Genomic DNA, 20,879 nt, shown 5'->3' with positions numbered 1-20,879 from the left:
CTACCGTCTACGACGAATCTACGTCTTACCTGTGAGGCTTCTTTCTAGACACTAGCTGAGCCTTGTATAGCGGCAGCGTACATTCCAAGTCTCTTCTAGCATCCACCCATGTATACTGGGAGCTTGATACAATATTTGGCTCTATGTCTCGACTCTACCATGAGATGCTCAACAAATGTCGCCGCTTCAACCTATGGATACTGCGTACGAGTGGATGTTGATGTCTAGGGTGTATATGTAGATTTGCGCCTCATAAGAGCTTTATGGAAGTAAAAATTGATCAGGGAGACGAAGTTGGCGTGAATGTCTTGAGGATGCACACAATCCCCTTGAAAAAGGTTTATTCGGTCTATAGGAGGTAGTAGAAGGGTTTTATGTCGCTCGTGTCACTGGGCCATATATTTGCCTTGGTTCCACTAGTACTATCCTCGTTGGCTGGTATATACTTTTGCTTTTCTATTCCCTCATCTAACTATTGCGCGTCTCCACCCTTTTCTTCTTCGAAAGTTTATAGTCTGTACTGTAAAAGCCTGATTTTAAGTATGCGTGTACCTACCTATTTGACTGCTCTTTCCTCTCTAAGAGGCGGGACAAGCTGGTAGAGCATATTTGGGCAGGATTGGTCTATAAAGTCTTGTCGTCCAGGGCCAAGCTTGTTTACTTTTCTTTTCGTTCTTACACCCCACATGACATACTTGACACTGGAGTTTATCAATATCAGCATCGAATATTATCGATATATTCGCCCGTCATGGTGTTGTGGCATCCAAAGCGCCTGAATACCCAATACAACTCTCTCCCTGCGTCACTACGCTCTTTTTTGAACGAGGTTACCGAAGAGATTCCCCGAGCACCGCTGGAGACTAGAGTTCTTAACAGCATCGAGCTGGAGCTGAGCAGGAGGCTCTCGCTTCGTAACCAGCACTTCGCGACATTTTTTAAGATTAAGCGTCGGGAAAGAAATGACGCCGACCTTCCTTACAGGAAGATTGGTGCGGGCTCTTGCGGCACTATCCTTGCACAAGAGGGACAGCCTTTTGTGGTCAAAGTAGCCAAGACTGACGGCAACGCATTGTGGAACGACTATGTGATGCACGCTTCCATTGCAGACCAATTCCGCATTTGGAGCGTGATTGAAGTCAAGATTCCGGCCTGCCACTACTTTGTCCCAAAGGGAAATCCTTACTTTGACGACAAGCCAACGCTTCTACAAGCAGCAGAGCAAGTCTGTAATATGCCCAAAGACGCCCTCGTCACCGAGAGAATCTATCCATTACCCCTGAGGACTCGAGACCTCCTGATCGAGAATTTCTGTGCAGAGCAGGATAAAAGCGCCGCCCGCCGTGGCCCGGAAAATAGAGACTGCCTGGTGCGAGTCTATCTCGGCTCCATGTGGGGAGGAATAGGGCGCAGCTTCTCGCTCCGAAACTTCAGGCTCCATCTGAACCAGATGGCCGATCTTCAGTTGGATGCCAAAGTCATAGCTGGACGAATCGCCACTGCTCTTGCAGTCATGCATTGGGCTGCGAAGACCGATGCTCGGAATGTGGAATTCGTTTTGGCAAGTTCCTCGGAAAAGATTTCAGAAAATTTTCTTGGTCGGGAGATTCAAACTTTTGAGCAACCCATATATACTGGACCGCCATCCAACGTTCACAACGACTTCTTTACTCGAACTGCAGACCTCTGGGTCTTGGATTTTAACCAGGTGCAGCCCATTACCATGGACGAAGCGGGCGTTGCAACGGCTGTTGAAGCCTACAAGTTCAACGACCCGTATTTCCCACGGCCACTGCGAGAATCGAGGATTGAGAAGGTGGTGTGGAATGAATTCGTTGAGCAGTATCTTGGTGCGGCTCATATCATTATCAGAGAGGAGGAGAATACAAGATTGCTGCCACTTCCGGGCAAGTTTATTAGTGGGCTGATTGCTCTTGAGCGTCACAAACAGCAGAGGGATTAGTGATGCTCTGGTATTGGATAGAATGGTCATGAGACTAGCTAGAATGGTTAGACTGGGGTCGTTGAGATTAGACAAAAGTTGCCTCTCTTACTCAGCTCTTCCATGTCTTGTCCGCAGCATCTCCAATAGGACACCCACACGCTTCTTGGTATTAACTTTAATGGAGCTTGAGCGGCTCATCCCGTTAAGTCGAACTCAAAATGTGATTTACTGCTGGCTGAAGCTGATCATGACTCGAATTAGCGTTCAGCCTCATTCTAATTTCGGGGTAGAGTAGTAGTGGGAAAGCTTATGGGACGAACTCCATACAGAAATTTTAGCTTTCGGGCTTTTAATTTGCATGGCAACGGGATAGTTCGAGTGATAGGCCAATAAGAAATTGACGAAGATTGGATACACGCCCATAGGCATAGTCGATTGCTGAAAAGGTACCCAAGTTCGTACGCCCCAGCTCTACTATCAATATAGGTTCAGGGATGGATCCAACCCATAGCTTCACCTGGGATTTCCTCGAGCAGCCAACTTCACCAGAGCCGATAAATCCGTCTTGCTCTTCATTTTATCATATCGAGGCACATACGGACCGATGAATAGGCCGCAATGGGCTCTCTCAGGCACTCTTCGCGCTGGTACGAATACTCAGTGCGTTCGATCAGTGCGTTGACATTTTTATTGTTCAAGTGCAAGAGATTGGCGCCGTTGGCAAGCAGGAACGTAACAGCCGCGAGATCACTACGACCGGCGGAGATGATCAGCGCAGTGTCTCCATCTCGATCAGGGAGGTTGACATCGGCGCCCTTGTTGAGCAGAGTCAGCAACGAAGCAGTGGGAAGAATGCCGCGGCGTTGAGATTTGCGCCGCGTTTCAGAAGCAGTTCCGCAATATGGGTGTTGGGTGGTTTTGGTCAGCGGCGGCTATCAGCCTTGAGATTGACTGGGATTTGCGATGGCGGCTAGAAGTCTCGAGATATCTTCTCTGCCGTCAAACGCAGAAGCTGTCAAAGCTTTGCCCTATTCGTACATCTTACCGCTGGATTTGTAGAGCACGGCGTTTGGATTAGCTGAAGACCTCCATCCCAGCCTATAAATATCACATGCGGGGATGCCTAACCGATGCCAGGAACATGGGCGAAATCTACTTCATGCCACTACTAATACCACTGCAAAGTAAAAATATCCAGTCCCTTCAAGTGATTTGGATATGCTGGATTTGCGTCCATAGGGTTGCCAAGCGGTTGCCAGAAGGATGACGACTCGACAATTGCTCTTCATCAGCGAGCTTTATGGGAGCTGAAACAGGGATTGGTGATTTTGGGCGGTAGGCTTCACCGAACGTGCTCATCATTGGTCAACGACTTTACCGACATACGTGGTCCCAATAATACTCAATTCGCGGGGCCAAAAGGTCAGTTTGGCGTTGTTATTAATTTCCTCGCGAAACTCATTTCTCGTAACCAAGCTTGCCAAGTTTTTTGATCGACATTCGCTCAACTAGAATGTTCAGTAGCTTCCGTCGAGATGCAGGCTATTATTTAGCGAGAAAATTCGGAGGCTAGTATGTAAGCGCTGAAGATGTACATAGCTTCTGTCGTTTTATCTATTCACGAGTTCGTACCACAATAGCTGGTCTTGGTGTAATGTATGTATAGGCATTGAACCCCGTCCACAATAAAACTGTTCGCGAATTAGTTGCAGTGAGACATGCCGGTAACCTGTCGGTAACCTGCATATCAATGGGTATCAGATAAAAGGTATAATTTGCTTGAGTCTACCACTGCTTGCATGCCACGTCTGTTGCATATACAATTGTGGCTTTGGCAATCGAAAATGGGTGGAGCAATCCAGCGCCTATATAGAAACATCGCACAAATAGCGATTCATTTGATACTGCAGCGGCGTCTAATTCTGCTTTGTGGATGGACACTGGGAATGCCCTGCCTCAATGACTGCGGGGTCGCAGATTTCTCGCCACAAGGTAGCCTAATCAGAATTCTTTGATGGCTATGGACCTACCAGGGTTATAAGGCTGCCAAGGTCCATACTAATACGCCTTGGATCTCAGAAAGATGTCTTTAGAGCCATGCTCGTCAGCAGCCTATGTGAATGATCTTGCGGTTAAGCAGCACCGCCAGGCTACTGTTTCGAATTGCTCTGATCATCTCGTTGTAGTATATGCTTGTCGCTCATTTTTAAAGTTGTTATGGGAAAACACCAAGAAATGGTAGTCAGGCCGATACGTAGGTGCCTTCATGTTGTTCCGATATCGATCCACCGCCAAGGCATGGCTGCCGACCGTGCCTACAAGGCCATCAAGTCAATAAGCAAATGCTAATGGAGAGAAATGTAGTAGAAGAAACCGAGAACTCTGTGGCGATAGAGATTGACAGTTCAAAGGGGCTTGGTAAGTAGTATTCTTTGAGGCTATGGTAATGCACTGCTGTCAAAAGCGTAATAGTAATGGCGCTCTTACAATTTGCTGACCGCAAGTCTAATCTTAGAACCTCCATTTGCTGAAGACGAGAAAATTTTGGAAGAAAAAGACCTTGTGCTTCCGGGGACTTACCACCACAAAAGGAATGTTGTAAGCATCAACAAACATGTCGCTTCCTCAGTCAAGAGGTACATGGTGTGCGATCTTGATGTTACGCGCCTGAACAAAATCCACAAACACCTCTGGTTAGCAGGACTGCCATCGGCCTCGCGAGCATTGCACAACCAAGTCAGAGTTGGACGAGAAGTCATCATTACTGAGAATGCCGATCTGCATCTTGTTTGGCGCGACAACGTCGTGACCTTGAAGCCGCTCCCTGATTATTTGCTCAGCTATAAAACCTGGATCGACGTACTTTGCAAGGACGAAGGCCTTTATAGGAGTGCGAGAGGGTTCCTTTATTCTTATACATGGCTAATAAGCAGCAAAAGCGATCTACGGATTGCGCATGCAAAGGGTTTGATCTCGGAGGACATCAAGTGGGAGAATTGGGCTCCCTTCTCTGCGGCCGTGGTTTCACGCATCCAAGAAGATCCGGCAAGCATCAACCAAAGATACAATTACGGCGAACTGCGTCTCAAGCGACTTAATCTGATATACCGATTCAGCTTTGCATCAAACTTCAAGACCATGATCCGAGGATACGAGTACGGCTATCATCAGTACTCGACTTACTTTGAGAGAAACTTTAAATGGGTGCTAACGGCCATCATCTACATCACCGTGGTGTTGACGGCGATGCAAGTGGGATTGGCTACGACACAATTAAACACAAACGCAATGTTCAACCGCGTATCGTATGGATTCACACTATTTTCCATACTGGCCCCGTTAATTACGCTGGCCATTGGGGCAATTATAATGTTAATATTAGCCGTGTTCAACGTTCGACATGCACTGGGGGAGAAAGCCAGGGCACAGCAGTAGCTGGGCCTTGAGAATGAGTACCATGATGGATGCAACCATTGAGAGGCAAGAAGTTGGGAGCATTTGAGCAAAGCGAGTTATACTGTTGGATATATTGGAGCGATTAGTTTTTAAAGCGTTTATTTCTATGCGAATGAATAGGAAGGTCCTCTGAAGGCTACTCTAAGACAAAATCTATCCGTGAAGTCTCTTTTATGTATTAAATCGGGTTACAAACCCCTCAAATTTTGCTTATTGGGCGTCATATCTGCTTTGATGATAGCATTTCCACTTCCCGAAGCACTCTGGCGTCTGACTTCCACATGAGACGCAGCCAAGGCGGGTACTTGAACCAGAGAAGCATCCGCTTGGGTTTCACTATGACGTGGAGATGCAGATGGTGAATTGAGATGATGTCGGGATAGAAGATGCTGCCTAACAGCCGTCGTCGTCCTCGATGGTAGCCAGAGTGTATCCAAGATGGGGGTACATCGGGACATTGCTCCTGAATGAGCTGGCGTTTCACCTCATCCATGCGTTGTACTGTTCTTATAAGTAAGATATCCTAGAAGGATTCTGGAGCATTAACGCTTACAGAGATTTAGATGCGAAGAGTTGAGGTTCTCAATATCTCTCACGGCGTGTTCCTTGGGCAGTATGAGCCAGTGTGTCTGCCCCGCCAGGCGTCGATTATTGATGACAACGATTTGGGCATCCTAGAAGAAAATTTTTAGCATACACTTTCGCAGCCAGAATAATGCCACCACAAAACACACCTCGTATACTATTTCGGCGAAATTTTTGCGGTCGCAGAATATGCAGACGTGCTGTTTTTGCTCCGTCCATTCCAGATGGGTGAGGTAGTGAAAAATCCGCCTGAGTGTCTCCATTTCGGGCGCCAATCGCAGACACGATGTGATGAATTTTCAGCATGGAGGCCAAGATGCATGCGGCCTCTTCATATAGTCGAGTGGTACAAAGCGGCTTTGCTGAGCGAGGTGAATCCACCGAGAGGGAGCACAGATTGTGGCTCGTGATGGTGTTCTTTGTTTGCTGGCGCTTTGAGAATGCCCTGGAGCCTGCTGTTTGGGACGGTTTGTGGCTGTGCGGCTCAACAAACGGAATGAGAGAGAGGCAGCTCAGGCCGGTATAGAGCGGCTTAATGACGGTGAGACATGGTGTATCTCCAATTCATTGAGAGAGCCTAGACCGCTGTTTAGTTCTGAGATATGGCCATCGTAGGACCGATATGTGAGAGATGCCTAACAAAGGCTCATTGTAAGATGCACAAAGGCTGTTCTGCTTATGCGGAGACAGTTCAGCGAGTAGCGCAGTAAAGTCTCCATATCTTCAGGCCCAACAGAAGCAAATTCAGCTCAACCCCGCAGCAAAATCGCGAGGCAGACTGGCAAACTGACTTTGTTCATTTTCAAGATATGGTTTGTACGACGACCGTGTGACTTTGGTATAAGAAGATTTGTATGCGTATAGGATTCGAAGAGTATCAGATAGGGCCCCAATAGGTTAGACAAAGCTCAATGCAACTCTGAACTATCGATGAACGCTCCATTACCACCGTCATGCTTCAATTCCGTAAATGGTCCCCCAGCACGTACCGATATCCAATCAGCGTCACCTGCAAAGCCGGATCTCTCAAATCAGCCTCCTCCCAAGTCAGAAACCGCTCAAACCCAGCCTTCTCCAGCACCCTCTGGCTACCAATATTATCCACGAGCGTAAACGCAGTCACTTGCTCCGGCGACGACTCTTCATCCTCATCAGACAAAAGGGTCCGCCGGTCAATTTCCAACTCTGCCTCTGCGCGGGGCAACTCGCACCACGACTCCAGCCATGCCTTGACGAATTCGGTGGCGAGGCCCTGGCCCCAAAACTCCGTTCGGATCATGTATCCGATGGCAGGCCAGCCAAACATGGAGACGAGCTGGTGGCATCCGCCAATGCCAATTAATTCTCCCGTGTCTTTGAGACAAATGGCACAGTTGAATGTCTTCTCGTCATTGGGAGAGAGAAACGGGCTGAGCCTCTGCTGCGTCTCTTCCAGATCCTTGTCGGGCCTGCCTTGGGGACTGTTGGCCATGACCTCGGGCTGAGTCCGCAGAATATGCAGGCTGCGGGCATCTTCTGGAACAAGAGGCCGGATAAGCAAGCTGTCTGTTGTTACGGGAGATCGAGAGGCGTTGAGTGGCAGTGGGCGCGCAGGCAAGGTTGTCTTGACCGTGGCCCATTTCGGCTTAGAGGCTGCCATCTTGTGATATCTTTAAAAAAACTATTATGGTGACACTCGTTCCATGCGAGTCTTGTTCCGATGCTCAGTTATTAGTTGTGAATATCTCTCATATCTTTTGGCTAATGTAGGATACATATCCGTAGATCCTTGGAGTTTCCCAGAAGGGCTTAACCCGATCCTTCGCAGCTCTGTTAGCTCCCGACAACTCGCTTGAGCAGCACAGTAGGATCTCTATAGCGCCTCTTACAGTGTCCATTGATGCCTGGATGGCGGATTTTGCTGCCTGCATCCCACTAAAGCTCCGAAGATCGAGGTCAGTGGTCTGACTTTGGCGGGGGCTTTGGCCAGAGAAGTTGGAAGCGTGGCGATTGAAAAGGCGACACAGTTTTGTGTACGAGTTTAGCCTTTATGTGTGGTTCTCCAATCGTTGCTTTTCTGATGCTATCTTTATGGAGAGCGTGCTTTCTAGGAGCATTAACATTGTCAGTCTATATTTTTTATAATTCCATGGTCATCAAAGCATTACAGCTAATAAAGTCTTAATTGAATAAGAAGCTAGCAGTTGATATCATTTAGCATAAATTTTGCGGACTTTGCCGCTTATGCTGTAAGATCAGCACAGTCTTGACAAGGCCTCGAGTGGAGCGATTGAAGCATGTCTTATACGTCTCCGCCTACCTGTAGTGGGGAGAAATTAATTCCGACGAGCTTCCATTTTGACCTACAATTCCTCATTAAATCGTGGTGTTAATTGTATCATTCAAATCAGAATTCACTAAACTATGAATTGTATTATTCGCATCTTATTGTCTTTTGAATTGGTGGCGCAGCTACACTAGCATTGAACATTCGGCCTGTGCTAACATGTCAATCTACCCTGGCTTCATCGGAATTAACTTTGAGGCACTGTATGTACACATCTACGTACAAGTAATAGACATTTTCATTTCAATTCCATTATTTGTTGTCATTTGGTTAATTTTAGTTAAGACTGCCGCATACCTATTATTCCTCCGAGTACCTTGTAGATCCCCTTCTCGGCTGCATGGGCGGAGTTGAGCTCAACAGGACTGCCAGGGGCTCAGTCCGTCTCGCTTGTCAAGTTGAAGGTGACTGTGACTAATAGTGACTTGGCGACGGGGATACAATGAAATAGGATGAAAGATGTCACGGGTCGTTGATTGTACCGTCAAGAGCTGTTACACGACAACAATCCAGCTTCCTTCGCCCACAACTTATAGAAGCTTCTTTACATGGATTGTTTTCAGTGCTTATCTAGAAAAAAGGCAGGACCACATTTCTAGTAAGCATAAAGAATACCTTCCAATCATTCTCATCCAATGTGTTTTGCATAGACAGAGTGGCGCACACTAGCAGCTAGTGCTCTGAGAATCAAAACCAACAGCAGCAACATCGTAAAGAGACGCCGACAACCAAGGCTATTCGCCGTCGATATTCGGCCGACACGGTTTGCTGATTGCTGTGAATATTACTGCTGCGGAAGAATAGCGGGTGACAGCGGAAACTGCCTGCATCTGAGGTAATCCAAATTCATGCAACTTGAAAGAATGGAGCCCTTTGCGGATCACATGTGTCTATGCAGTCAGTGATACAGTGCTTGCAACTGGCGGTACCACAATGCATGTCTACTCATAGTTTATATATAAGGAGGCTCAGCTAGAAGTGATAGAATTAGTTGTAAAGACTACTAGAAGAGATTTACAGATTAAAGAGCATGGATTCGCCAACTCGGATCATGTCTATGACCATGTAGTCATCGTTACTGGCTATGATGACAACTCAAGCGATTGGCTCAACATCTCCCACCGGCGACACCTTTATGCCGCAAGGGTACGTGAAAAACGGGAACACGGAGAGCATGAAAAATAGGGTTAAAAGAGTTTGCGCACATACTGTAGTATGCAGGGTGAGATTCCCTCTTGACCATATCCCGGCGCTCGGGACTGGACCCCCGGTAAGCTGCAGCCAGCATTGTCGGATGACAGCTCGACTTTGGTATGTATAGTGTAATGCTATTGTTCGCTTAAAGAAGGGAAACAAAACAGATTGCAAAGCGGCCCTATCAAGCATAAGCATAAGCAAGGCATTGTTGGGTCATTGACAGAGGAGGATTGCGTAGGATTCAGTTAGGGGCGATGCAGTGAGGACAGGGCAGAGTACAGGCTGTGGACGGGGTACCTCCCACCGATGTACAGGCATTGATGTCCCCCACTGAAGAACCCTGAAGAACCCCAGTGCTACCGCTGTTCTTGGCTTCAGGCAGCATGCAAGGGTACTCCAGCTGAAGGTATCCTGGTGGCGCATAGTACATGCTCCTGCCAGGCCTGTACGACAATAAGATTGATGGCACAATGCATTTTACTCCGAACAAAGATTCATCAATCCTTTCGACAGATATCTGCGTCTATAGAATAGCGCTGGAGCCACAAACAGGGCTGCCGGGGGCACTCGGCATCTTGAGCCCTGAAAACCCCACCCAACAGCGAATCGTACAATGTAATCCGGGGCAGTTTCTCAGCGCTAGGTGTGGTACAATGCTGCAGTAGACGCTGCAGGTACTGTATACGAGGCGGCGAATAAACGCCGAGGGAGTCAATATATTGTTAGCGGAGATACGCACGTACTATCGGCAATGTTGCGATATTTGATTGGCCTGATGTTCATGAAGAAGCGAGTTATGGTGCCTGATAAAGATTAGCTCTCGTCCATTAGTGCTCTTCAGGTGCAGCCGGCTGTGATGCAGCCCTGTAGCCGCTACTTGTGCGCTAGGTATCGCCCACTAGACTGCCCCTTGTTGGGATTCTCCCGTTAGCACCGCAGGTACCCATCGCTACGGGGCACAGGCGGACTGTACCGCGCCACTAAACCGCTGCACCCAGTAAGCGCGCATTAGTCATCCGATCCAGCTCGTGATGAAGCCGATGCCGTTCCTCGCAGCTCCTTCAATCCCGCGAAGCTGGTTCACCGACAGACGAAGCCTTTTTTTCCTCAGATCAAGAATCTGTCTTCTTCTTTTTCTTATTCTTTGCACTTCAGGACAAACGATTCTGCGCAACAAACTCGAAAACACCAGGACAAAAGAATGGCGCTGCGTATACAGTCGAGCGGCATCAGCGCGTTTCAGGGACCGGAGGATCGGGCTCTATCACGAGATAAAGGTGAATTGATTTGATTAGTTATTTCTGATTTGTTGGTGTCCTTTGGAATCTTCTTCTCTCGCTCTGTTACCCAGTCATATGAATATCATACGCTGTTGGCTTACTTCTACGACCCCTCGTCCTCTAACCACAAATTTTCACCCAACGCCTCCTTCTATCATCTCTGCTTTCACCAACTAACTCATCGCCATGACCCAAAAGCACCGCCCAAACGAGCCTCCGTCGCCAAGCCGCTGCAGTTCGTCACCGTCACGTCCACCAAGCAAAAGAACCGCAAGGATGTCTCCAAGGTCGTCCGCACCCAGGCCATGAGGGACTACTTCTGGAAGCAGCGCAACCCCGACAGCTCTGAAGCCGCCGCCAGCGACCTGCCCATGGACCCGTCGCAATACAAGGGCCGCTTCCGCCTCAACTCGCCGCCAAATTCTGCAAAGGGCAAGGGCGCAAAGAAGGACAAGAGCCGCGCAAAGAAGGCGAGCCAGGTCCAGATCGCCCGCGTGCAAAAGGGGCGCCCAGCGAGAGACCGAGGGCCGCTGCTGGATATTCGCTTCTACCTGACCGACGGCCTCTTGGAGAAGATCCCGCCGACCATGCTGGGCGCCACGCTGGATCCGTTCGACTCATTCAAGATTGACATGAAGCCCGAGGCCATGAAACTCATCTGGTACTGTGAGTGTCTCTCTAAACGGCCCTTTCTATGCTTCTGTTTCTGTTCCATCTCTTGTTTCAGGCCCCTCTCATTACGTCATCTTGTCTCTGCTTGGCGTTTAGCATATGCATATGCATTGTCGTATCATATCTCTCGTGTATACAATAGATGTCTTATCGTATCTTGCCTTATCTCTTCTAACCTTGACCGCCACCATCCAGATAAGCAAAGTTACATCAAAGAGTTCCTCGAGCTCAACGTCGGCGGCGGCTACACCCTCTTCGATGCCAGAGAAAACTGCGCTCTCTTCCACGCCATTTTGTATCTGGTCGCTCTCGACTACGTCCTCCGCCGCGGTTTTGAAGATGACTTAGGATGCTTATATCATTCCTCAGAGGCGTTCCGTCTCATCAACAACCAGATTAAGAGTGGCAAGATTGAAGACTCGACAATTGCTGCCGTCGCCATGATCTCCACCAAAGAGGTATGTCTCTCTTTTCGTACGCACCCATGCATCATATACAGGTGCTTACGTTGTTTAGAACCTTGCTGGCATGTTTGACATTTCCTACATCCACATGCAGGGCCTCAAAGACATGGTCCAGAAGCGCGGTGGTATAGACAGTATCAAGGGCGTACATCGCGGAGTTGTTCTGTGGTTAGTATACTCTCGCCATCTTCATCTTCGCAAATACCGTTGCTGCCGCCATACGAGGGCAACTCAGCTGACTCCATTCCACAGGGCTGATTTCTGCAATTCGACAGTCTTCAACTGCACGCCACAATTTTCCACAGAATCCTCCCCCAAGGTCGAAGAAATACCCTTCACGCCTGATTCAGACCCTGCGAGCTCCCCTCTGCAAACCATTCTCAACGACGAACTTCCGGTCCTCTTGGTCGTCCAGTCACTCCGCGACGTGTCTCAAGAGAAGGACAATTACCGCTCAATCACCCAAAACAACAAGGAAATAAACAACAGAATTTATGACATCGAATACAAGCTACATTGTCTCCAGACGAACAAACATGATCGCGGCACCAGCTGCGGGAAAGTGCTTCCGTTCTGCGTCGCCTTAAACATCTACCTCTACCTGGCTATACGAGAGCTTCCTGTCAGGGCCAAGATGATGATGATGTTGATAGATCGCCTGCAAGAGACTTTCAATACCGAGCCTTTGCAGTGGTGGGTCTCTAATCGGCAGCAAAAGAACCGAATCATGTGGATTTTGTTTATCGGATACGCCGCTGGTACGGAAACTTACAAAGACGTCTGGTTCCTGGACACTATTAAGGACATGTGCAAGAAGTATGAGATTTACGATATGGACCAGCTCAAACAAAATTTGAAGGACGTCTTGTGGCTGGAATCGTGGTGCGGCCAGTACTTTGACAAGTTGAAGGTCGCCATGCAAGCTTGAGATTAAGTTGCAGTATTAGAGAGGCGAAAGAATGGTAAGTTTTACTCCTGAATCTCTGATACCATGAAACGAATGCTCATTGTTAGCTTTTTTCCCTTCTTTCTGGGTTTTCAGTGTTTGTCTGTGTCTCTATTAACAGTTTGTCCAGGCTGATGATTGGTGTAAACGTGATTTGACATTTCTGGGGCATAGCGCTTGTACTGCATTTTCACTTTTGGGGTCTTTTCTTTCTAAAATTTGTATTTCGCATCTATCGCTGATAACACAGATTGATTGTACTGTATACTCTATTTCCGTCTCTACACTCTCACTATCAGCTCACTTTTTCGACTATGAACAAGACGCGTTTGGTGGAGGCTTACTGCGACCTGGTAGTATTCCAATACACTGTATGAAAGAGACATGTCTATCTAGCAAGGCTTCTTGTCTTGGCGACATAGTCGGCGACATAGTCAGCGACAAGTAAAGAAAAGACACCTCAGTAAGCACATTGTTCGTCTTGATCAGGTAATTGATCTCCGCTGGCGTAGCCAAAGATCGGACCCAAGTCTCTCTCCGCTCCTTTCCCCTTCTCTACATAGCCTTGTTGCCCTCGCTTCGATCGGAATTCCGATGTGTCCGTGCCGAAATGACCTCCGGGCTTATGATGGCCTAGATGCTGCATCGTACTCGTGGCCCACAAGGAATGAATGAAATGACATTCTGCCTATCTCCCAGCGGTGGAACCTCCTTGTGAAATGAATGAGCCATGATAGATGGAGATATCCAGAGGCCTCTTTGCCCGCCATCTGCAGCCGTGGACTTCAGCAGCCGCCAGGTATTGCTAATCATTGCAAATGGTTTCAGTGACTGGGGAATGTAGTGACAGCAGGTATCTCGCCTCGAAACTTGTGGGGAAATGTCATTGTTCAAGCAACTCTGCATGTTTGTGGATCGGACGTGCTGACACGGTTGTATCGAATTCGGCAGCTTTTCGGGGTGGTATATTGATAAGATCTTGTGGCCAATGCAAGTGATACGGATATACCTAAATAGATTTTGCTTACATTTGCGAGGAAAATGCCAGGCTGCAAGTCTGTAGGGGGGACTGAGGCGGATAAAGGTCCCAGGCACGCCGCTTGCGGATTCAGCGGCGGACTTTGAACTACGTATCGTGCCATTTATTCTCGTGCGGTACTCCAGAAGCAAAAGGACAAGGCATCAATATCAGTATCAGTTCATCGTATAAGCCATAGAGCTGGAGAAACAGTCTGTACAAAGTTGCTATATTACGTACATCCTCGCACATATCTGAGTCAATGTCCACGAAGGCAAAGGACACTCTATAAGCAACGTCTGAGATGTTGTCTAAACGTAGTATACTAGGCTTAGGCTTAGTATGGAGACTCGTTATACGCGTATCTCCCCGGCTGTATGTTGTACTGACTTACGTTGTTTGTAGTAAGTTTACTATACGCCGTTCAGACAGGTAAGATATTCATACTACACGTCTTCTAGGCAAACACAGTTATATACGAAACATTGTTAAGTTCTAAGGAGACATTTTTATCATTCTTGTTTTCAGCGTACATACCTCATCCACAAGTTTACGTATGGCCAATCGCATGTGTAGCTGTTCTACACCAATACTTCATTCATCCGTCAACAGCTCCTTCAAATTCATCTGCTACAATCTCCATTCTTTTTCTTGACTAACAAATTTCTGCCCCTCAGATACATCTCGAGGAGTATCACCATTGATATTCACAGCAGAAAGCGGCGCACCGGCTGCTATAAGCCCCGTGACGATTGCTCTTCCCCCGTCAAGGTTGTCTCTAGGAGATATCATGGTGCTTACCACTGAGTGGAGTGGTGTTCGCTTAAAACGATCCATCACATTAATATTGACTTTCCATATCGAAATAAGATCTGTACAACATTGAGTCGTAACCTTTGCGCAGCGACATGTAACGGATCTGCTCCGTGTAGCCTCTGTAAGAATCGTTTAGGTCAATATTACAGCAATCTAAGAAATATCTTATTGTTGATTTGTTGCTCGTATAGCCTAGTCTGGCTCCAAGCTGGGTGATCAGATCTAGGTTTCACGTAATTGTACGTTGCAAAATGTATTGCGCCGCAAGCCCAGTTTTCATCGGGCTCGGGGAGGGGCATATTCCAACTCTTTAGTAGAAATCGAACAACATCCGCTCGGTGGTATGTTAACGCTGAATGCATTGGAGTTGGACCCCATTTGTTCACCACTTTCGCGTTAACGCCGAGGTGTTCCAAAAGTAGCCGTATTGTTTCGGTGCTGCCTCTTTCAGCTGCCAGGTGACGAGGCGTGTCTCCTTGCAGGTCTCGGCCAGTCACATCCATAGTATTTTCACGGGCAGTAGTTTTCCCCAGCGGCGACCATTTGTGGCGAGGCATTATGCAGTCTTGAGTTTTCTGTTTAAATAAGTTGAGTTTTCTATTCAAGCAATAGCTTGACTATCTCCGAATTCTGGGATTGGATCGCATCACTCAAAAGGGGAGATGTCCCCCATCTGCTGCTGATGTATTCGTCGTCGATCTCTGCACCGCAACTTAGAAGAAACTGAGCTATTTCTCGATGACCATACCGTGAAGCGATTCTTAATGGCGATATATAGTAAGATTCACCCTCAATATGCACTCCATTCTCGGTGAGTAATTTGACAATCGGGAGGTGCCCATTCTTGGAGGCTACTGAAAGAGCTTCTTCTTTAGCTGTCTTGAAAACAAGTACTTCCAGTATAGCGAATGCCCTTTTTCTTCCAGAATTCGCCGCATGAAAATGGTCAAGCCAAGCGCAGCCACCACAGATAGCAGGTCCATGTCGGTATTACAATGACCGACCATCCGGAAGGCCCACTCCTTCCAGACCAAGGACTCCAAAAAGAACTGTGGATATTTCCTCAGTATTTTAACGCCATGTTAATTGGAATAGTTGAAATGCTTGTGCCACTGGCTTGTTGCATGTTCAAGCCAGGAATATCGACATAATAAGTCCATCTGCTATTTCCGTTCCGTGCTTGGGCTCGTTGAGAAACGGTCATTGAAAAGGTCACTGCTGCGGTCATGTAGAAGCGTGAAAATGTCCGCATCTTCGACATACGCTTCGTGAAAGTAAGAAATGCATGCAGATGCCAACTTTGAGTGCTCTGCTTCAACACTTGACGGTGAGAACCAAGGAATCTCCTCAGACTTCGAAGTTTGCTTTGTTAGGAAGTCATAGGCGCTTTGGTGAACTAGACTTATAACATTGTTCGATATACTCAAGAAATGGCCGCAGGATGTCAATTTGCCTTGTAAAACTACTTTTCTGTTTAGTACACTCGTAGGCGTTATTTACATAACGGATGCAAGTTCATTAAGTTTGAGTGGCCGAACAGCAAACGTGCACCATCGAAGGATATCCAGAGTTAGACTTCGATGAGCAAGGTCTACCTGCTCGAGAATTCTCTCATCAGCGGATATAGTCCCTGTGGCAGCCGATCCAAGCTCTTTTCAACCTCATAGACTTCCACTTTTTAAAGGTCATTAACAACGAAGCTGATCCATAGGTATGTGCCCGCAGACTTGTCTCTTAGCATTCTTTTTGACATTTAGTGTACGGTTTGTTGGTTATTATAGTTGCAGACGTATTCCTTCTTCATAACTTCATCAATATGTCGCTTCACCCTTGGATAAACGTCCTGATACGCAGTCGCTCCCATCCAGGCATCCAAGTGTCCTTTGCCGGCAAAGACTTCCCTCTCGTACGACTGCCTCCCATAAGCATTGCACAGAGTGGTGTAGGAGGTATCTGTGTTCTCCGTGGTGAAAACCATGTTTCCGGTACCCGAAAGAAACAGTATCGGGATTCCCTTCAAGCGGTCCATGTTTTCCTGTGTCAAAAGACTCACGCTTGGGTCATTGGTCGTCACATACCCACGCCGCGCAGAATCCATGAGCCATTTGAGAGACCGCATTGAGGTACCGCCGAGGAATTGCTCTAGATGCCTGTGAGTTGCCTCATTGAGGTTCTTATGGGTCCAGAGGCTGGTGTTCCGTTAACGTGATATGGTCAGTAAGGAATCCCATGTAATGGACTAAACTGTTACCAGCACTCACCGGCCAAAGACAAATTCACTTCTGTGGCAAACAACCGATCTGCATGTCTCGCGAGCATCACCAGCAGGATAGAGACGCAAAACTTTATTGAGAAGCCGCTGGACGTATGTGTCGTTTCGACTGCTGCAGCAATCCCAATAGGGACTGACGAACTTGCCGTACAAGTCCACCGGAAATCCGGATAGAAGATGGTCGATCTTGCCAAACTTTGGGTTCATGAACACCATTGAGCAGGTGATGCCTCGAATCCAATCTCCTGGGATTGTGCCGTCGAGAAGGCCGCAGGCGAGAGCGAGGGAGCCAGCGCAGTGGGCAACCACATAAATCTTCTGTGCTTCTCCCCGGCCTTGCGCACCGCCGGCTTTGCGAATATGATCCAGGGCAGCGCGGATGTCTCGCCGCGCATCGTACGGCGTGTGTCCCTCTTGCGCCACAGCGGTCCGGCCGACTCTATGCGTGAGGCAGTATGCTCTGTAGCCGGCTTCGCGGAAATAGTCGACTGCATTCCGTTCGATTGTAGGGAGGGCAAACATCGTATGGTCAGTTGCTGCTCCTGCTATGAAGAGAATGGTTGGCGACGGGGCAAAGTTCTCCTTCCCATCTTCCCCAATGGGATTCCACATGAACATTGTCGTTTTCACCCCGTCAGTTGCTTCTAATGAGATGGCCTGGGAAGCGGTAATGACTCTAGAAGCGTAGTTCACTCCGTCACTTGGCCACTGGAGGTACCCAAGTGCTGAGAAGAACGGAGTAGCGACCTGTCTGGCGAAGTAGGCAAAAAAGCTTGCAGCGGATGTCAACCTTGCCCATGCCGTTGGCCCGGTTGTCTCGAAAGTCTGAAGCTTCCGGTAGAGATCCGCGGGCTGGGTGTGAAGCGTGCCACGTCCGACGATCTCAGCTTCATGGTTTGTGATAGTGACATACAGTGTAGTTGTTTGTCTAAAAATCGCCAAAGGATTGAGGTAAGCCGCTGTGTTGACGACTTTGTAACCATTGAAGTGCAGTCTGGTGCCGCTGGGAGACACCATGTCAAAGTTATATGTCAGGTTCGCGGTGTCAGGCTCTCGAAAATCTTGATTGAACAGTTGAAAAGTGCCACGATGAACGATGAATGTTCCCCCGAGAGAGTTGCAGCAGAAGGTACCAGTGAGATTGGCCGGGTGTAGGCTGTTGTTGACCACTTCCGAGGTGTCAGCATTTACATGTCTGAAAAGGTCGGTACGTGGCAATGTGCTTACATTCTGCGGTGTCCCAAGACTTGACGCTGAGGAAGAAGCGCGCAGATTCACACCGGCTGCGGGCGAATTTGGCGGCAGTTTCGAAATCACCTATATCACGTCCAGCGTGAATGAATCCTGACATAACTTCAGAGAAGCCTATCCCAGCATCCCCGTTTTCATTAGCTTTGGCAATAGTCCGCACCAACTTCTTTATGCCTGGATCTCCTGGCAAAGGGAACGATGGGTTGCCGAACATGTCTAGTACACCTGCTGATTGTTAACCGCTAGCACAGATAAAAATGTTTTAGGACAGTCACCATTCTTCGTGTCATAGTCTATCGAGATTCCATATTTCTGGGCAACTAGTTCGACCGATCTTTCAGCAAGGGCAGTGATTGTTGCAAATGGGTTCACGCCCACTGCGGCTGGGACAATGGAGCCGTCGCAAACGATCAAGCCCTGGTGAGTTTCTGTTCCGTTGCCCTTGAATATTTCGCCCATGTGGTTCGTCACGCCCTTGTTACCCGTGCCATCTGCGCTCATACGAGCTCCACCTCTGCAAGATGCGTTAGAGACGTCGAGAATACTGGAGATATTATATTTCTTCAAATGGGCCATACATTGGATGAACTGTTATTTCTTGAGCGCCGAGTAAAGTCCAAGCAGGGTTAGCAATAAAGTTTCCACCGACAGCCGTCGTCAGCGCTTCCAAGAAGCTATGGATACGAGACACGGATTCGGAACGGCCAACACCAGAATAGGTGAGGACAGGCTTGTCTTTCCGAAGAGTCAGGCTGCCCTGGCTGCCTATAAAAGGGGTATGAGCGTTTGCACAAGCAGTAGGTAGACCGCAGTGAAACTCACTGTCATGAGACATAATCAGATACACTCCTGTCCTTGCGACGCTGCCTTGAGGGGAGTACGGCCCAAAAAGCTTGCTTGCCAGCCGCGCTGCATTCTTCGCAACTGCTCGGAAAGCATTGTATGAAGGCCGTATCGCGTCTGGTAAGTACTCCAATATGGGGATCATGAACGGGCCAAGAGCGAAAGGAACTGCGCAGTCCTCAACCACGAAACCTTCCAAGGGATTCCGCTTGTCGCGCAAGTCCAGCACCGACGTGATGCAAGGTCCAACTGGTCGGTCCGGGGTAGGGTAAGGATGTGCCAGACAGTTGGCTTCATAGTCGGTGTTGTAGCTACCCAATCTTTTGTTAGTCACGCTTGCTTTGCTTACTTATTGGGAAGCATAACCTGTAGGACTTACCCAAAGCCCAACATATCCCCGTTTCCGCTCATCTCGGTCCCAAGATCATCACTTATGTTGAGACCTAGCTGTTTGCTGCGGAGGAGAATCTCCGTAGTTCCAAGGCTGCCAGCCCCAAAGAATACCATCTTCTTTGCGTGAACCCACATCAAATCGTCGTAGAGGGTCCTAAAGCGTCCCCGCTTGCTAGAGTGCCACGCAAAGTAGATGATATATCCATCCCGTCCTGGGGCTTTCGTCACGTACCGCACCTCGCATTCGCAGAAGATTTCAGCTCCCCAGTTCCATGCATCACTAAGGTAATTCACCAGAGTAGTCGATTTGCTCCTGTCATTGATGCCAGTGGCGTCCATGCCTGTCAGAGAGGAGGCTCGCATAAAAACTCCAGAGCTGTTCGGCCCGTCTTCAAACCGAGTTGTTTGTTTGACACGATAGAACTTGTCTTCCAAGCCCAAAAGATTTGCTTGTTTCTTAAGCAAGTTCGCTTTGCGAAGTTCAGGGAAAGTCGTAGGATACTCAACTGGTTCAAGAACGCCGCTTGCTCGGTCGTAGTCTGTACCATATTAGTCGGGCCTCCCGAATATCCATCACATCAGAGGAATAGGACAGGTGGTAGATTCGCTTCAATGAAACCAAGGAAACCTAACCATCAAGCCCCTTCAGAGGTATGTGGAAAGCGTTTGGTAAAGGGATTCGGAGCCTGCTTACATTTTCTCCACGCCTTTGTTCCTCTAAGTTCTTTGGGCCATATGTCCAACTCCAGGACAGCTGGGGTTGCTTCCAAAAAAACGTTTGCGTTCAGTAGACTAGTACCACCCAATCCGTTGCCCATATACACGTTTTGTCCCTCGCCAACAGCGAAATGATAGAGCCCAGTGGGGTTTCCGCCGCCAACGAGCGTTCCTGGGATGCCTCTCCTGTCTCCTGGCGAAAACTCGCCACTGATACGAAGCTCCTTGGCTGCGTCCGGGAGCGTCTCAGGGAACTCTCCAGGCCATCTCTCCTTTCCCCGTTCCAAGACACAAACTGATTGTTTGCCTCTTGCCATCCGGCTAGCGGCCACGCCCCCTCCATATCCAGTTCCAATGACCACAACATCATAGGAATCTCGCATTAACTCAACAGGGAGTGAGATTCGGGGGAAACGGCGAGGCGATTGGCTGTCGTGCTTACCGCCATTAGCAAATGAGTGCATCCCTTGCGAATGGCTTCTTTCAGGCTCCACGCCGTCTGGCTGGTGGAAATCGGCGCGTCCGTCAGATGTCGTGCCATTTAGAGAATTGCGAATCCCGTCGCCATAATCGGGCTCCGATCCTTGGGCTACCTCTGCGCCGTCCAACGTAGCGGTTGATCTGTTTGTGGAGGTAGGCATAGTGGTATGGCAATGTAGTAACTCGTGATGCACGTAGAGTATTGGGCTAGATACGAG

General features: G+C 48.4%; 7 protein-coding genes across 7 annotated transcripts; 3 read left to right on the top strand and 4 right to left on the bottom strand.

Annotated features, from left to right (window-relative positions):
• Positions 1 to 751: 751 nt before the first annotated feature.
• Positions 752 to 1,963, top strand: TGAM01_v202105 (hypothetical protein; the record flags this gene model as incomplete). Its single annotated transcript, XM_018800331.1, has 1 exon — positions 752 to 1,963. The coding sequence occupies one exon, from the start codon at positions 752 to 754 to the stop codon at positions 1,961 to 1,963; it is 1,212 nt and encodes a 403-aa protein (XP_018666473.1).
• TGAM01_v202104 (hypothetical protein) lies at positions 1,583 to 2,143 on the bottom strand (the record flags this gene model as incomplete). The annotated part of the gene is made up of 2 exons (XM_024548916.1): positions 1,583 to 1,997; positions 2,055 to 2,143. The coding sequence occupies 2 exons, from the start codon at positions 2,141 to 2,143 to the stop codon at positions 1,583 to 1,585; spliced, it is 504 nt and encodes a 167-aa protein (XP_024406319.1).
• A 2,144-nt stretch (positions 2,144 to 4,287) lies between these two features.
• Positions 4,288 to 5,380, top strand: TGAM01_v202103 (hypothetical protein; the record flags this gene model as incomplete). Its single annotated transcript, XM_024548915.1, has 2 exons — positions 4,288 to 4,363; positions 4,461 to 5,380. The coding sequence occupies 2 exons, from the start codon at positions 4,288 to 4,290 to the stop codon at positions 5,378 to 5,380; spliced, it is 996 nt and encodes a 331-aa protein (XP_024406318.1).
• A 241-nt stretch (positions 5,381 to 5,621) lies between these two features.
• Positions 5,622 to 6,249, bottom strand: TGAM01_v202102 (hypothetical protein; the record flags this gene model as incomplete). Its single annotated transcript, XM_018800329.1, has 3 exons — positions 5,622 to 5,902; positions 5,955 to 6,075; positions 6,136 to 6,249. 3 exons carry the CDS (start codon positions 6,247 to 6,249, stop codon positions 5,622 to 5,624), a joined length of 516 nt encoding a protein of 171 aa, XP_018666471.1.
• A 695-nt stretch (positions 6,250 to 6,944) lies between these two features.
• Positions 6,945 to 7,625, bottom strand: TGAM01_v202101 (hypothetical protein; the record flags this gene model as incomplete). Its single annotated transcript, XM_018800328.1, has 1 exon — positions 6,945 to 7,625. One exon carries the CDS (start codon positions 7,623 to 7,625, stop codon positions 6,945 to 6,947), a length of 681 nt encoding a protein of 226 aa, XP_018666470.1.
• A 3,085-nt stretch (positions 7,626 to 10,710) lies between these two features.
• On the top strand, positions 10,711 to 12,853 carry TGAM01_v202100 (hypothetical protein; the record flags this gene model as incomplete). The annotated part of the gene is made up of 5 exons (XM_018800327.2): positions 10,711 to 10,786; positions 10,988 to 11,455; positions 11,657 to 11,919; positions 11,978 to 12,093; positions 12,178 to 12,853. 5 exons carry the CDS (start codon positions 10,711 to 10,713, stop codon positions 12,851 to 12,853), a joined length of 1,599 nt encoding a protein of 532 aa, XP_018666469.2.
• A 3,605-nt stretch (positions 12,854 to 16,458) lies between these two features.
• On the bottom strand, positions 16,459 to 20,822 carry TGAM01_v202099 (glucose-methanol-choline oxidoreductase; the record flags this gene model as incomplete). The annotated part of the gene is made up of 8 exons (XM_018800326.1): positions 16,459 to 16,894; positions 16,967 to 18,146; positions 18,205 to 18,453; positions 18,504 to 18,742; positions 18,807 to 18,993; positions 19,051 to 19,382; positions 19,451 to 20,003; positions 20,159 to 20,822. 8 exons carry the CDS (start codon positions 20,820 to 20,822, stop codon positions 16,459 to 16,461), a joined length of 3,840 nt encoding a protein of 1,279 aa, XP_018666468.1.
• Between the last annotated feature and the right edge of the window lie 57 nt (positions 20,823 to 20,879).

The sequence above is a fragment of the Trichoderma gamsii genome, assembly GCF_001481775.2.
Source record: "Trichoderma gamsii strain T6085 chromosome Unknown Scaffold_5.2, whole genome shotgun sequence".
Taxonomy (NCBI): Eukaryota; Fungi; Ascomycota; class Sordariomycetes; order Hypocreales; family Hypocreaceae; genus Trichoderma; species Trichoderma gamsii.
Note: the sequence above shows the minus strand (reverse complement) of the source record. Positions and strands in the feature narration are given on the sequence as shown.